A 17,422-nucleotide genomic window follows, 5' to 3' on the forward strand; every position below is an offset into this window, starting at 1 on the left:
ACTGGTGTTGTTGGTTTCAAACAGTGGTTTGCTGTGGTGTACAGTTTTGCAGTTGTCGGCTTATATGTTACATCAGTTTAGAAATGTTGATGTGATATGGGGTGGAACAGTGGTGCAGTGGTTAGCATTGTCGTCTCACAGCAAGGGGGTGGGGGGTTCGAGCCTGGGGTGGGGGAGCCCTTCTGTGTGGAGTTTGCATGCTCTCCTTACAGGGGTTTTCTCCGGGTACTCCAGCTTCCTCCCACAGTCCAAAGACATGCAGATTAATTGGTGACTCTAAATTGTCCGTAGGTGTGAATGTGAGTGTGAATGGTTGTCTGTCTCTATGTGTCAGCCCTGTGATAGTCTGGTGACCTGTCCAGGGTGTACCCCGCCTCTCACCCAATGTCAGCTGGGATAGGCTCCAGCCCCGGTGACCCCCAACAGCATAAGCGGTTACGGAAAATGAATGAATGATGTGATACATATGAAACATGCAAACGTAACGTATTTGTGGTTTGCAGACATGTATAATACCAATATTTTCTCCGGCAGCACGATGGTGAAGTGGTTAGCATTGTCGCCTCACAGCAAGAGGGTTCCTGGTTCGGACCTGGGGTGGGGGTTCAAACCCTGGGGTACTCCGGCTTCCTCCCACAGTCCAAAGACATGCAGGCTCAGTTAAGTGGTGACTCTACATTGGCTGTAGGTGCGAACGTGAGAGTGAATGGTTGTCTGTCTTTATGTGTCAGCCCTGTGATAATCTGGTGACCTGTCCAGGGTGTACCCCGCCTCTCGCCCAGTGTCAGCTGGGATAGGCTCCAGCCCCCTGCGACCCCCAACAGGAAAAGTGGTTACAGAAAATGAATATTTTCTCCTTCCTCTGGGCTGCATTTTCCTCAGAGCCACTAGCTACAGTTTCCACAGTTACTGTTGTTGTTCCACTGTCCGTCATTTTCACTACTAGGAGTATTAAATGCAAAGAACTTACACTGATACTCTTTGGTAACTGGGGATAGCTACTGATAGACTGAGAAAAACAGAGGCGCTGTCCTTTTCCTGTTTCGCACTTTGTGCTTCAAATCAAACATTCATGTTCTCCAGAGATCGTACCCAGTGGCAGACAGAATTGCATAGTGAAAGCAAGGCTTCTAGGAAACCAGACGATATTCTGTAGCTGTTACACTGTGCAATCAGCACTTACTTCATAATGATTTCTTCTTTAAAATGCACTTTCTCCACTGAGCTCTTTCTCTTTCCCTGGTGTGGAAATGTGGGGAAATAGGAACCAACAAACAGACATTAATATGCATCTGTGGTGCCCATTTAGCAGCACTTCAAAATGATGGATCATGTAAACATGTTATATGTGCAGAAATACTGCCAAACTATCTACAGAAACCAGCGTATGAATATGAATGAAAGCCTGTGACAGAGAGGTGTTGTGTGTCAACAGCCTGGATGCAAAGAGCCACAGATGTGTCAAGAACATTATATGTGAATGCATAAAAGAGGCAATGTTCCCCTCTCCAGTCCAGATCTGTGTATTTAACCTGCCACAAAGCTGCGACTGCTGTATGCAGGATGGCATGATAAATGGACTTCATCAGTGCAGCAGCAGCTTCATGCACATACTGAAATTAAACAGCACATCCATCAGAGAACAGGCACCACATCATGGCAATTTATTTCTTTCATTTTGGTTTCCATGAAATGCCATGCCTTCGTTATCTTAATTTGCATCAAAATGTTATCCCATCCATCCACGGCGAGGCGGTTTGATGCTCTCCTGTTGCCAATAGTAACCAAAGATAGCCAAGAGCAAAATCCACTCGGCAGTGAATGAAGCAGAGAAGTGTTAGAGGGTGGAGGGGTGTATTATATCACTGAAGATTTCAAGCACCGTTACAAGAGCTGTTGTCAATGAAAAGCACGCTTCATCAATGCAACGTCCGGGGCAGAATCAAACAGCACTGGTCACGACCCAAAATCTGGCCTCTTCTATTCTGTACATTGTTTCTATTGTGTAATCTGTGTTATGTAATTGTTTGCAACAATGTGTGTTGTTTTTAGACCTGGAGGAAGTGGTGATGTGGGTCTGCAGGGAATGTGGACTGAAATATTGTCATGAAATGAAGTAGTAGACATGGAAAGTCAGCTGCACACTCTGCAGATTGGTGCATCTTTTGTGACCAGTTGCACGTTTAATTATGCAGCCACATAGTGCTCTCATTCATTCCCATTTGTGAATTGTTTGACAGCTTCTCCTTTGAACGCAGAGGATCTATCACTCCTCTGATGCACCTGCTGCACCACAAGCATCACAGAGAGCAGGCCGTTCATTAATAGCAGGCTCCAGTCTGCATTACGTATTTGCAGTTTCATCCTTTGCCAGATGATGGCACGATCAGACCTGGGCGGAACATTTGGAAAAGGGGGTTGGGCGAACTCCTGCAGGAGTCCACCAATAACAGCTCGAGTTGGAGGCTGCTCGTACTACAGAGCCACACTGAGGTCTCTGCGCGCATCGCACACACTGTCGGGAACCGGGAGAAATCACAGGCACGCAGGGAGGAAGCCGTACAGATTTGATACGGCGTCGATTGCAAAGACAGCACGGACTCTGGTTAATTCCTTCAGGTGGCATTAGACTCCCGCACAGCCCTATCAAAGGATCACACACTTGGGCTTCTCCTCGTCTTCTCGTCTCCTCTCACGCTTTGTCAAACCCAAATCCCGTGTATCCACCGCGCGTATTTGGACGGGCAAGGTTTGTTTGGTGTTTATGGTGTTTTCAGCTGGATTACCACTTTCAACAAATACGCACAAGAAGCCAGACGCCGCCGCCGGAGTCAAATCAAGGGATTACAATTGTTTGTAAAGCTCTTAGTTGTGCTTTGCATGCGCGTCTTCGCCTCCGAGCACAGAGCAAAGTGCTGATAAATCCACTCCAACCTGGACTTTGGACCGGAGTGAAGGAGCCTCGGGGTGCACTTGACAGGAGCAAAATCCGGGGAGACCAGATTCGTACTTGAGCAGCTGAGGGGGAAACTGAGAATCCTGCGAAAATGCCTCTTGCTCAGATCGCGGAGCCATGGCCCACGATGGAACTAGTGCAGCTGGAGACGGAGGTAATGAGAGGTGAAATATGTCTACCATGTTCTAGTTTGATTGATCCAACCTGATTTGGTTCAGGTAAATAAATAAGGTGCGCATAAGGTGTGCGTTTTCATCAGCCCTCCATCCAAGAGTGGTCACCACTTTCTGGAAAGTTATTTTAAACTGCAGCCTACATACATAACTGTGGGTGAATAGACCTGATAAATAATTCATGTTATATGCCCAGTGTTTTCAGTTAAGTATGCAGTTTTAATCAGAGTTGAGTCAAAATCTAATGAATAGGCTGTCCATGTCAGTGTGCCAGAAGCATGCAGGGCCACAGCCTATTACTGGCTCTGATTGTCAGTCTTTAACCAACAGGGAAATTTCTCATTATGACCTATTCATGTGAGAGCTTTCAATTGGCCCCAGAAGTAGCTGTCAGAGCTCAATTTAGAAATCCACTTTCTAGTCTTCCATTGAAGCTGCTGGGCAACTCCATTTCAAAGCTCAGCGCCAGAGAGAAGAGCAATGTGTGATCTAGAGGCTTGTCCTCCCTGTCTATCACCTGTAGAGTGAATTAAAGTCCTCTCACACACGGCATCATAAAACTGCCCTCAGTGTCTAACCTTAAGTTTGAGTTCTGCAATATAGGCTGCAGAATTATGTTCAGTGTCTTATGGTTTAATTAAGACCTGCACTTACTTGTGCCATCAGTCTCGTGCTTTAGCTGTGTAGCTGTGTGTGTTTCCTCTGCAGAGTTTTAATTAAATCTGCCTTGCGAGAAGTGTCTGATTACTCCACAGCAGGTAGAGGATGACACACGAGAGAAAAACAGAGCGGGCAAGGTATTTGTGGCCTCTCTGTTGTCCAGACTCCTATTATTTTGATGTGGCATCATTATTCATGAACTCTTCAGCTGCTTCTTGAACAGACTGGTTGCTTAGTGAATATGCAACCTTCACATTGTGGTGAGGATGAGTAGACACAGGCTGCGGGGAAGCAACCAGTGTCACATTAGGCTCATTGGTTTCTATGGATGGGGATCACCACAGGATCCATGATACGATATTATCGCAGTACTTGAGTCACAAAACAATATTATTGCGATTTAAAACGTATCGCGATAAAATATATTGCGATATATTTCCTTTATCAACTGTAAATTCTTTTCCCCAAAGGAAAACTTTGTCAACATCCATATTATCTAATGAGATAAAGTTTTCAGTCTGTTCATCTCACGTCAGCCATTTTTGTCTCCCAACAGTATATTTATTGATTTTAACAACAATAAACAAGGACATACACATGCACGCATCCAGTATGTGTACATATACATCCATAGACACGCAAAAGAAAAAGACACCATGACAAAATTTCAGTACAACCGCCGAATGTTTAACTCACATCTAATCAACCCCAAAAGTGTGAATTAAAAATAAGTAATTCATGAAATGGGAAGAAAAATAAAATAAAATAATATGAAATAAAATAAATAAATAAAATAAAATAAAACAATTGAATTAAATTAAATTAAATATATAAAAAATATACATGAATGACTGGAGGAAGAAAATAAATTAATAGAAAAAGTGAAAATAACGGGAAGGAAGATCACAAATTACAGGTTGAGGATCATGTTAGTGTGATACACTACACTTCAGCCATTTTTTTGTAGCAGCAAAATGTACCTAGTGGACTGAAAAAGCAAGTGCTTATATATTTCTAGTACGCTAAGTTTAGTTTGTATTTGTCATATTAATAATTGATATAAATAAAAAAATCAATACTTGGCACTGTGTGGCGATACGATACTGCCGCACAAATATATCGCGATACTATGATATATTGATTTTTTTTTACCCACCCCTAATGTTTTCCATAGTATCTGTAGGGTGGTCTAGCTGCAAGAAAAGCTGTTTTTGAATCACTCAGTCATTTAAACAGGTGAAGCCAGTCGCAATAGCCCTGTTTTGTGCATCTGATCTCTGTGCACGGTGTCCTCAATCAGCTTTACGAGAGAGCGCGCTGATTATAAACGAGGCCTTTGATTCACTGATGAAGCTGAGGAAATTGTTCGCAAGATTTTAGTGAAACACAATTACTCTCAGAGCCAGACTTGAGGCCTGTTTCATTAAAAGACAAGGTAATGAGTATCACTCATTAAAGCCATGCAGTAATCAGAAGAATACTACCACTGCTGAGGATGCAGACGTGATTTATTGTGCACTTGCAGAGAAAATTAATTGTACAGAGCAGATGATTAGTGTTGCTTATGATAATGGAAAACCTACAAATAATGCAGTAAGAAGCACTTTGAGAAACGTGTCATCCTGACTTGGTTTGTCCCACAGACTCGACTATTTACAGAATTGTGCAGCATATGAGTTGGCTAAGCAGCATATCACAGCTGAACAGATGGTGGTGCTGAGCCTGTGAAGAGTGCTAGGTTTAATATTGTAAAAAATACCCCGTCTTTGGTACGTGTAATGATCACAACTCTTTGATAAGCAACATTGTGATATCATTGCTAAAAATAAAATGTGTGTGCAAATATCAGCCTATATATATTGTAAGGAGGGAATATTTTTTGTTATTGTGTGTCAGCCTCCGCCCGCTGAAATTAAGTATCTGTAATTGATTTGATAGCATCAGTCAGTGCCCATCAGAGCGGGATCTGTGCCATTTATCTCATCACCAACCTACCAGCCAGCTGCACACTTTGGTGCTTGATGGCAGAGCGAGACGGCTCGGGGCTCGGAATGATTGAGCAGAAAGAGCGAGTGAGACTGGAGGCCACGCCAGCGAGCATGTCGGGAGAGTCCAACAGGATGCGCAGCCACGGGTCAGCTTGTCATGTGGACAGATGGGACAGACACCGAGACACTTTTGCTGATTTGGAAAGAAAAGTATCATAAAGAAACCATTCTTATCTGCACAAATATGAGTCGCTATGATATGGCAGCTGATGATAAGTCTGTTTCCCCATCGCTCATTATGTGAGTGCTTGGAAGGTGTCATGGATAGGAAACCAGATTTACTGGCTTTTGTGCTCGAAGCTTTGGCAAAGCAAGCACCTACACATGTACAAAGAGAGCTATTCAAAATATTTGGTTGATTGAGACCTTTTATTCATCATCAAACTGTGCCTGTTATGAATTAACTTCTCTGTGAATCATCTCCGATAAAGGCACTTCAACAAATCAAACCCATCCTGTCCCAGTTGAGTCACTACCACCTGCATTGGCCATTGCCATCAGTAGGTTAGTGAATGTCCTCCTCTAAAAGCCCTGAATCATGCTTCTGTCTAGTTATTGTAAATTTACTCTACAGTAAGATCTGCATTCCTTTCAAAGGTCCAGTGGGTCAAATTTAGGGGCATATACTGGTATGTTTTCTTTAGTGTGTAGTCACCTGAAAATGAGAATTGTGTTTACTTTACCTTAAAATGTGAGAACATAGTGAGCAGGTCCTCTTCTGCAGTCCGCCAGCTTGCACCTCCATGTTTCAGCAGTAGCCCAGAATGGACAAACCAAACAATGTCTCTAGAAAAGGCCATTCTCATGCTCGCATTAGCAGCCCCTCTGCGACAGATTGAACAGCATCAGGAAAACACAGATTTTAACATGGAACTGCTTTATTCAATATTTTTACTGGTTTAAATCACCGGGTTTGTTTGTTTTTGAGAGGAAGAGACCTCTGAAGATAATTCGGCTCCCGGTAAAAGTCCACAGAATGTCTGGATCTAAAGTTATCAGCGAAAAAAGGTGACAACACATTAGCAGCCTGTCTGCGACACGCCGAACAACATTGGGGAAACATCGATTTTAATATGAAATTGTTTTATTCAGAGTTTTGACTGTTTTTAATCATTGGATTCATTTGCTATGGAGAGGGAGAGACCTCTGTGGATAATTTGGCTCCCAGTTAAAACTTCCCGAACAATAAACACTGAGGGAATTCTAACCAGGAGTTCATGTTTGGCACATGGGAGAGGTATCAGCTGGTTGCTTTTTCAATTCTACTCAATTCTACAAACTGCTCCTTTAAGCCATTTCATTCTTAATACAGAATCAGTCCATGGCCAATCCTGAAACTTTATACTTTTGATATGATATAATTTCCTTGATTCACACAGCCAGAGTGCAGCTTTATCACTTTGCTCACTATAGCTTAAAGGGATAGTTCAGATCTTTTGAAATGGGGTTGTATGAGTTATTTATCCATAGTCAGGGTATTACCTACTGTACAGTAGATGGTGGTTGGTGTGCCCCGAGTTTGGAGAAGCAGGCAGGAGTACCGCCATGAAGCTAAGCAATCTACTGCTGTGGAAGGGGTCAACAGCAAAATGTATTTAAGCCACTTCATTTTAAGTGTATGCTTTATTTAGAATTTTTTCACTGCTTCATCTTGCTGTCAGATAGCAATTTCCGACAGGGAACTGAAGCTGTTGCACGGCTGTCTTCACTCTGTTGACAAGAACAGCAATTTCACCTTGCAGAACACAAGATCTGGTTAACCTCTGCCTTGATTGGTTAGTTTTAACAATTATTTAACTTTGGTGAATTTCAAAGTAAAGCTTTAAAATACCCAAGTCAAACTTATATTGACTGTTTTTAAGTGGGCCTTTTTTGTGCTTTTGCTGCTGCCCTTGTCCACAGCAGTGCATTGCTTAGCTTCAGTGGTGGTACTCCTGCCTGCTTCTCCAAAGAGGGGGCATACTGACTGCCATCTACTGTAGGCAATACACTGACCATAGGTAGGCATCTCATGCAACCTCACTTCAAAAAGAACCATCCCTTTTAAAATAGGTCTACTCAACTACAAATTGTGAGTGATATTTGGGTTCTTAAATCTCAAGAACTGTGTTTACAAAAAATACAAAAACAATCTGTAATATTAAGAGAAGTGACACTTTGTTTCGTAACCACATCCTTAGTTCCTTGCTGCTTTTTCCCTTTTAGTCGTGGTTAAAAATGCTGATTATTTTGCCTGCTCTTGCTGCATCTTTGCCGTGAATGTTTTTCTGCTTGTTTCATAGCTTGATCAGACACTTTTAGCCAGCTTAGTTTTGTGTTTCCAGCCTGTGTTTGGTTTAAAATGGTTTGTTTGGTTGCTACTCTTCACAATTGCCACCGTTTCATTGCAGTTTTCCTCCCGAGTCAGTTGAAGTCATTCTCAAATGCATTATTTTCACTGTCAGCTTCTCTTTTCTTCATTTCGACTAGGTCTTAACTTGCCATTTACTTTTACAACCTGAACTCCTATCTGAAATTGAGCTCCTGTTCTGGATAAAATTGTATTTCAGACTGCAGTTCAGTCATCCAGCTGTGGCTTCAAGTCGTATAAATCCTTTGTCACTTTACACCCTCTTCAAATTTAAAGATCTCAGTGGAATTCTGTTCTCTTTAATAGATGAGACAGAGAAACTTAACATTGTATTTACACAGCAGGACCGCACAAGCCAAGACTTCAAGAGCAGGATTGCAACAGACTAGACGTCAAGAGAGAAAGAGAGTTTTTTTTTTTTCCATTTATTATGCAACCGTCCGTGCAGAGGAGACAGTAGGGTTAACATACGGAATGTGTGCCATGTTTGCAAACCAGGCGTGGTCAGCTGTGTATACTCGAGGACTTGTTCTGTTCAGGATCGTGCTTTGCTCTGTGTGTACGTGCGTGCGCGTAGGCTTAGCTGCTGCTAATCTGGGTGTGACCTGTTGAACACCTGAGCAGGGCTGTGGGAGTGGAGCAGGGTTGGATGGGCATGTGATAACAAAATGCTTTGCTCCGTCGGTGCCCTGAGAAACTGAGTCCTGATTCGTTTTGACAATCAGAGTTGAAAGTAAATATGTCAGTGAAGCCAGGACTGTAAATATTCCAGTCACCAGCAGGCAAAAGTGCAGATTTGGTGCTGTTAAAGCTTCTTCTTCTTCTCTCTTCACTTTATGGTTGCTGACGTTAGGGAGAAGCCTTTTAGCACACACTAAAAACAGACCACTGGAAATAGCTGATGTTCATTTTCTGGCATTGACCAGAAATGGACATTAGTAATGTGACCTGCTGTCAGTACACACTGGCAGGTGAGATTATGGGAAATGTAGTCCGATAGGGTCACAGGCGCAGACAAAAGAGTGGTTATTGTATTTCTTAGTTGCTTAGTAACCAGGTAGCGCTGCTCTAATCACGCTGTTAAAACACAGATTTATCTCTCAAACACACACAGTATCAGCGCCCTGAAATTGTTTACTTACCTAATCATATAGAAGCCCTGTGAGAAATTAAAAGTTCTGCCGTCTGGCTCTGCAAGGCTTAATAGGCTGGTCTGTAAATCCTTTTTACGGCGTGCTTGTGGCCTGTAAATTTCTCCAAGTGAACTTGTGTGCATCTTGTAGCGTTTTTCTGTATGTGTATTTTGCACAGGATAATTCATGCGCTTCCTTACAACGTTTCCTAAATCATGTTTGTTTCTGTAACGTCTTTAAGCAGATTTATGTGGCTGTTTGTGTGTGTGTATGTGTGTGTGCATGCTTTCACTCTCATTGAGGAAGCCCAGGGGAGGGAAGGCACCATTAACTGGGCCACTTGGATCAGCCATGCAAAGCTAATGAGGTTGAAATGTGTTGAGCAGCAACGTCGGGAAGGCATTGTTGACCACACACACACACACACACACACACACACAGACACACAGACAGACAGACAGTTGCACTCACACACTTGGGATTCCCACAGCTAGTCTTCATGATACTAGGTTAAACAAAGCTCACTGCACACACCTCGCTGATGGAATATGAGATGAAAGGAAGGAAAGAGTTGCGGTGTAGATTTCTCTGTAAGATTACATTTTCACTGTAAAGCATGGCACACAGCACTCCCTCTTGGTTTCCTTTGAAATTACCGCCCCTAAAACACATCTGTGCTTGACTTCGAACTGCACTTGGCCATTTAATTGTTTCCATTTCTCCTGTCACGTCACATTACAGCTTTTATGACTGGCACAGTTTGGCTAAATTAAATTGCCTCCCTTGAGATGATGATTAAAGTCCAACCACATGAACTGTTGGTCTGTAAAAATGCCCTGAGTTGTAGCACCCATCCAATTTATAGCTGTTGCAAGAGTGAAACTCCGAGCAGGAAATAAGGAAGTGCATCCAGTTGCCAAATGCATCCAATCTCTCAGCTCAGATTGTATTGTGAGGTATTACAGCGACATTAAATTAGATCCACAGTCTGTGTTCCTTCTGTTCAGAGGGTCTTTTTCCCTTTCTTGTACAAGCGCTTTGCAAAGTCACTCTCCTGTCCCTGCCTGTGCTTCCTTTACGTCTCGCGCAGTATACCCCTTTCTGTTTTGTGTTTGATTGTTAAGGCTGCCGCTTGTCATTGTGTTGACTGCCTGTCGGATTTTGTGCAGTCGAAAGGAAGAGGAAGAGAGAAGACGGCACGGAGGAAGTGAGGAAACTCAGGGTCGCCCCTCTGTTATGGAAAACAAAGCAAAAAGCGGAAAAAGAGGGAGGAGGAGTTATTCAGAGTATTCTTACCCTTGGCTAGAGTATTTGACTTTGGATTCAAGGGTGTTTCTTTGATCATGGGACAGGGTTAGTTATCATCATGGATTTATCTTCACATGCTTCAGAGGTGTTCCGCTATACATCATTGAAAGGCCTCGCCGCCCATTTTACATGTTAAGGTCAATGTGCTGTTCACAGGGAGTAGTCGCCTGTGAAAACAATTGCATTGTAGTTGTCTGTGGCTCTATGAAAATTACGCGCTTGGGTAATCTCGGCTTGGGCTTGATTACTACATTTTTTTTTAATAGAAAATCTGTGTTACAAACTGGAGGAGTGACGTTTGAAAGTCATGGCCATTACAAGGCAAGGAGGTCTGATGAAAGACACCAAGTTACATACCAAAGACCTTTTCCTCTTGTTTTTATAGTTTTAGAAACAATGCATTGTAAGAATGGAAGATATGAGACACATTTTTCATTTTATTACTGGTCCCAGTGAATTACAGTCAATAAAAAGAACAATGCGTCTCCACTTTCTCTAACTGTACAAAAAAGAAGCCAAAATATCCCGGATATGGCCGCTGCCATCTTGCCCTAACAGCATCATTTGGAGCCAGAGTCTGCACAGTAGCACTCTCTGCAATATTAAGTTTGCGCCTTTCAACCAGTCCCGAGCAGCACCATTGATCATGGGCGCACCAGTTGACACAACCAGCTGTCAATCATGATGTCAAACCCTCTTTTTATGGTACCGAATATCTAATTAAAACCAAACTTATCAGAAAAATGAACACTTGAACATACACCAGACCAATAACAACTGCCTAAAATGACAGAAACCATCATCTGTGAACAATTTATTTGACATGTACTTTGAGTTTTTAGTTTGGCCCATCCCATTAGCTAACAAGGAGGGGCGGGGTTTGTGACCTATACTGCAGCCAGCCACCAGGGGGAGATGTTTTGGCTTCTCTTTTGAGACACATTCTGTTTGTAGAGGACATGACACGCCCCTACAAACAGTGCCCACCACTAGTACAAGACAGACACACCAATGCCACGGCTATCTGAACCTGCTACAATGCTACACTAGTGATAAATGAGACCAAATGTGGCAGTAATCCACTTGGTAATTCATAATACATGAAGACCTGATTCATTTTAAAAGTAAGGAGATGTAACCCTTCACATTACCCTTACCGTAACCTTAATAACCTCTTTTTTTTACTATTACTTAAAATACATTACTTCAAAGCACTAACTTAGCAGTTTCATTGGGACTTCTGGTTGTAGGGTCCTGATCGTGGAGTGACGTGTAGGTATGGGGGTCATGTAGCTGGAGGGCAGGTCAGGTTGCTGCTCCAGCTGCAGTTCTACCCATTCGTCTCCTTCAGGGGAGTTGTCATGTCGTTAAATGCTCTGCAAGCTCTTTAACTGAAGAGGTCTGATCATATACGAATAAAGTTGAAGGTACTTGTCATGATAATGCTGATAATACAAGTCATAATTTCAACCAATAAAATGACCTCAGGTATGTGGTTGAGATGCACCCAGAACGTGCTACCCTGGACCTCATCTGAGTTAGGAAACAGTTTTAACACAGAAACAAACTCTCAGGATTAACAGCCTGGGGTCCAGAGGAAATATGTGAAGTTACGTGATCCTTACATTATGAAGTCCTCTATAAATGTATAAATGCCATGAATCAGCTAGACCAGTGCTTTGCAGTCTTTTGGGTCTGAGGTACCCCACAGCCCTGTCCAGGTACCCCTTTATTAATTTCAAACGTATAACACCATTCATTATATAAAAGTGGATATTGCAGATATTTTCATACAGTTCAACTCTCAATATTATGGCTTGGAGTGAAGCTGAATATTTCAACCACTTATCCATTACTTACTGCTAATTGTTTGAACTGTTTAGCCTTTTTTTTTTATATCTTATGTATTGCCGTTAGCGTCTGTTTAAACTTCTGTGATCACTTGCTAACTAGTATTTATGCAATTTTACATAACTGCAAAATGTAGTGTGCAGGCTGTTGGCTTAATATGTGGATATACTCATTTAACCCTTTGAAACCTGAGTAAATTGGCTTGATTTCTTTTAAAAACTTTGGAAGAAGGCAGAGAGCAACAAAAGAAAAATTGCCCCAAAAATGTATCATGAAATTAGTAAAAAGAGAAAAATAAAAACAAGAAAATTAGTAAGAAAAAAAAATAGATAAAGTTTAAAACAAACAAACAATGAAATGACCTGAAAAAAGTGCTTTAAAATTTTAATAATTCTGTGACATAATTTTTAAATGTAATAATCATAATAACAACAACAATGATGATAATAGTAATAATAATAATAATAATAGATATAGTTTTTCCATTATTTCAAGAAAATTATTTAAAAAAAGAAAGTAAAAAATAAATAAAAATAAACAAACAAGGAAATGACCTGAAAAGAGTGCTTTAAAATTATAATAATTCTGTGACATAATTTTTAAATGTAATAACAACAACAACAACAACAACAATAATGATAATAATGATAACAATAGATATAATAGATGATAATAATAGATATAGTTTTTCCATAATTTCAAGAAAATTATTAAAAAAAAACAAACTAAGTAAGCAAAAAGAAAATTAAAAATAGACAAACAAGGAAATGACCTGGAAAGAGTATTTAACAATTATAATAATTTTGTCATGTCATTTTAAAATGTATTAATAACAGTAATTATAAATATATTTTTTGCCATAGCATTTCTCTTTTTTATTATTATTAATGAAATAATTATTGCAACATCTAGGGACATTTCTTACCAAGTTGCTCATTGCCTTTTTTGCAGTATTTTTGAATAAATCGCACCAATTTGTTCAGGGTTCAAAGGTGTCTGAACGCAGCACAAGAAAAGTGATGTCGCTCCAGGTTTAAAGGGTTAATGAAACCATAATTTCAGTTCTTTCAAATTTGTTGAGCTACTGTACAATCTTTCCACATACCCTCTGGCAACAGAAGAAGTACTTTCCTAGAAATCACTGAGGTAGACTTTTATGAGCAATGACAAGTGATCCTAATTTGACTTGACATCACAGCAGCCCCTGTTTTTCATCCCAGGTATCTCACAAAATCCATTTTTTCCTCTGCTTATGTTCTCCTTGTTGTCGTCAACAGAATATGATGCACTTCTAATCACGTAATCTGACTTAAATCCTGCTGTAGTTCAAAGTTAGCCGCCCACTTCTGTCGTATGCTCATGTTGAGCCATTGTTTTACAAATAACAATGATTACCCGTTTCTGCAAGACTTACCTGCTGGGGTCTGGGGAACAGATGAACGATGTGCATTTGTGTGTCAGCCCTAGATTATTAGGTTTGCCAGCGGAGGAGCAAAGTGCTGGATACAGTGGACTCTTGCCACCCACACAGTCTTGCAAATATTCACTTGTATCTCTCTCCCTCTCTTTCTGTGTCTGCCTTCTGTACACACACACACACACACACACACACACACACACGATATGTCCTGTCGCACACTCTGACTGTTTCTCACACACACACACACACACACACACACACACACACACACACACGATATGTCCTGTCGCACACTCTGACTGTTTCTCACATCTGCTTTCTTGACAGAACGGGCAGAGCACCACTGAGGATGGAGTCACGCCTGCTGTCAAGGTACATGCCATCTCTGGAACACATACACAAATGTAACGACACGCACACAAATGCAAAGAAATACACACACACACACAAACGTGACTCAATATTCATGCAGCTTAACATTCAATAAATTAGAGTGAGGACTTGGACACGCTGCATAGAATTCTTTGGCTTTTGTTTGTGCTTCTCTGTGAAGGCGAGCAGCAGAAGGCGAAATTCCATCAAAGGGCAAATTCTTGTGTGAATCTTCATTTCGAGCCATCTCTGCTCTGCTAAGGCAGGAAAAGAAAGCTGTCATGGTCTGACTCACGTAGCCACGCAGATCTGTGACTGTGCGCTGATTTATTAATTTAGGAATTGCATTGACAGGCCTCAGAGGCCATTAGCTGGCCGGAGTTTAATGTGTTGAATACTGTCTGAGTGAGGCTGATCGAGCGACAGTCCAGTTATAGTGATGTGTCTGCATCAATATCATGGGGCCGTAGTGTCGTACATTCTGCATGTCCTCATGTGTCCTGTCAACATATTATACACAGACAAGTACAGGCTTGCTTGCAAGTACATAAATGAACACGCTGGGAAACAACGAGTCAGCCCTTTCCTGCCTCTTGGCTGGCCTTTATGCTTCATTGTCCTGCTTGGAAACATGATCCAGTTTCCTCCTGCAGACTATTACAGTACTGACCATGTTACTTCTCGCTTGGCCTCTTTTTTTTCTGTCCTAGCTCTCGAGGGAGATAGAGAGGAGCTATGTCGCCTTTTCTTTCAGTTCGGAACAATGTGCTGTGACTGAGGGAGAGCTGAGTGCGCGGGATGAGAAAGAGGGGTTTCAGTCAAAGGAGTCAGCACTCACTGGTCAAAGCCACTAATGTCTGATGGCAGGGGGAAAAATACACGGCTTCGTAGCTTGTTAGGAGAATGGGCAGTTTGGTTGAGATTAGGGAAGAGAGATAAGGCCAAAATCTTCTGTCACAATATGTACTTTGATATCATGGTAAAGACGTATATCATGATGCAGTAATTGTTCTGTAACATAAACATGCCACACTTTATCACATTTTATTATTTTCTTCCTTTATTTGGAACTTTTATACAAACAATAGCCTCACACGAGACACTTGGGTTAAAAAAAAAGACTAAAATTATTTTTAAAATGAAGCTTTAATGTTTCTGACAACAATCATTTTAAGTGTTACAGGTATTTCTATTCACATCTTCACTTTCTTATTCCATGTTTTCCCAAATCTCGTTAACTGAGTCTATGAGATCCCACGAGAATTCAGCCCTACATTGATTAACTCCTGTGGTAGAATCCGTTTTGCCAAATCTCTACCAGTTGACACATTTCTGTTGTTGCAGGGTATGTTTAATTTCACCCAACCCCTGTTGAGATCCTTGTTTATCAATATGGATACATACATGATGTGCCAATATGCAAAATCACATTATCAAAAACAAAAAACTTCTATAACATTTTTTATGTCGCCGCACCTGCAACAGCCGTGGCCAGAGGCATTAATGTTTTCGGGTTGCCTGTCTGTCCATTCATCCATCCCATTCCCATTTATTTCTTCAAATTTGACACAAATGTCCAACCGGACTTAAAGGGATAATGCACCCAAAAATGAAAATTCAGCCATTATCTACTCACCCATATACCGAGGGAGGCTCAGGTGAAGTTTTAGAGTCCTCACATCACTTCCAGAGATTCCAGGGGAGAGGAGGTAGCAACACAACTCCACCTAATGTCTCACGGTCTCCCACAAGCGCGCACACGAGTGCGGTGCACAGAGAGGCAGTTAGAACTACAGGCTACAGTGAGGCTAAAAACAGTTCAGATGGCATTTTTCCAAACAACTTTTTATGTCGGGGCTTCAGGACACTTGGATCACTACGGACGAGCAGTATGGAAATATTTTGTGGTTTCAGTTATGTGTTTTTGGACGTTTGAATCTGGGGCGCCGTCAGCCTCCATTAGGTGGAGTTGTGTTGCTACTTCCTCTCCCCTGGGATCTCCGCAAGTGTTGTGAGGACTCTAAAACTTCACCTGAGCCTCCCTCGGCATATGAGTGAGTAGATAATGGCTGAATTTTCATTTTTGGGTGCACTATCCCTTTAAGAATGTACTGATTAGAAATTTGTGGTCAAAGGTCACTGTGACCTTACAAAACATGTTTTTGACCATGTGCGCTAATTATGACAAAATTTCACACAATTGTCTACTAGGATAAAATGATGAAATTTTATATCCAAAGGTCAAGTCAAAGGTCACGATCACTGTGACCTCATCTGTCTCATTCTTGCGAATGCGATATCTCAAAAACAGCTTGAGTGATTTTTTTTTTTTCAAATTTGGCACAAACGTTCACTTAGAATTAAGAATGTACTGATTAAAATTTGGTGGTCAAAGGTCAAGGTCACTGTCACCTCACAAAACACGTTTTTGACCATAAGAATTCATACGCTAATTTTGACAAAATTTCACACGTCTACTAGGATAAAATGATGAAATTTTATATCCAAAGGTCAAGTCAAAGGTCACGATCACTGTGACCTCATCTGTCTCATTCTTGCGAATGCGATATCTCAAAAACAGCTTGAGTGATTTTTTTTTTTTTTTTTCAAATTTGGCACAAACGTTCACTTAGACTTAAGAATGTACTGATTAAAATTTGGTGGTCAAAGGTCAAGGTCACTGTCACCTCACAAAACACGTTTTTGACCATAAGAATTCATACGCTAATTTTGACAAAATTTCACACAATGTCTACTGAGATAAAACGATGAAGTGATGACATTATGTATCCAAAAAATCAAAGGTCAACTTTACCGTGACATCATAGTGTTCTGCAAAAACAGTTTACTTGGTGTCATATCTCAGGAACAGAAGGGAAGACATTTGGTCAGATGCTGAATTGGTTACACTAATCTTGGGTGTCCACCTTGAAGCTGTGCTGAATGTGTAGATCTTCTGTGCTGCCGGGGTGAAGATGTGTGTGAAGCATCCATGTTTTCACAGACATGGATGTTAACTGTAAGCGCACCTTGACAAGGTTCACGGAGGCATGCAACTGTGAGGTGGTAATTCTAGTTTTTAAAGGTATACTATGCAGGATTGAAGGTAAAACATGCAGTAAACACACTCACCAGTGAAGGTGAAAGTTAA

The 17,422-nt window shown here is 41.3% G+C and overlaps 1 protein-coding gene across 2 annotated transcripts in view; it reads left to right on the forward strand.

Annotated features, from left to right (window-relative positions):
* The first annotated feature begins 2,489 nt into the window (after positions 1 to 2,489).
* The window catches only part of rps6ka1 (ribosomal protein S6 kinase a, polypeptide 1), a 79,156-nt gene continuing 64,223 nt past the window's right edge, over positions 2,490 to 17,422 (forward strand). The window contains exons 1-2 of one of the 2 annotated variants that reach the window (XM_078175084.1): positions 2,490 to 3,110; positions 14,227 to 14,271. In XM_078175084.1, coding sequence (XP_078031210.1) covers positions 3,048 to 3,110; positions 14,227 to 14,271 — 108 coding nt within the window. In that variant the 5' untranslated portion in view covers positions 2,490 to 3,047. The remainder of the gene's footprint in view (positions 3,111 to 14,226; positions 14,272 to 17,422) is intronic. The other variant, XM_078175085.1, reaches the window with a different exon arrangement.

Source organism: Epinephelus lanceolatus, chromosome 15 (genome assembly GCF_041903045.1).
Source record: "Epinephelus lanceolatus isolate andai-2023 chromosome 15, ASM4190304v1, whole genome shotgun sequence".
Lineage (NCBI taxonomy): Eukaryota > Metazoa > Chordata > Actinopteri > Perciformes > Serranidae > Epinephelus > Epinephelus lanceolatus.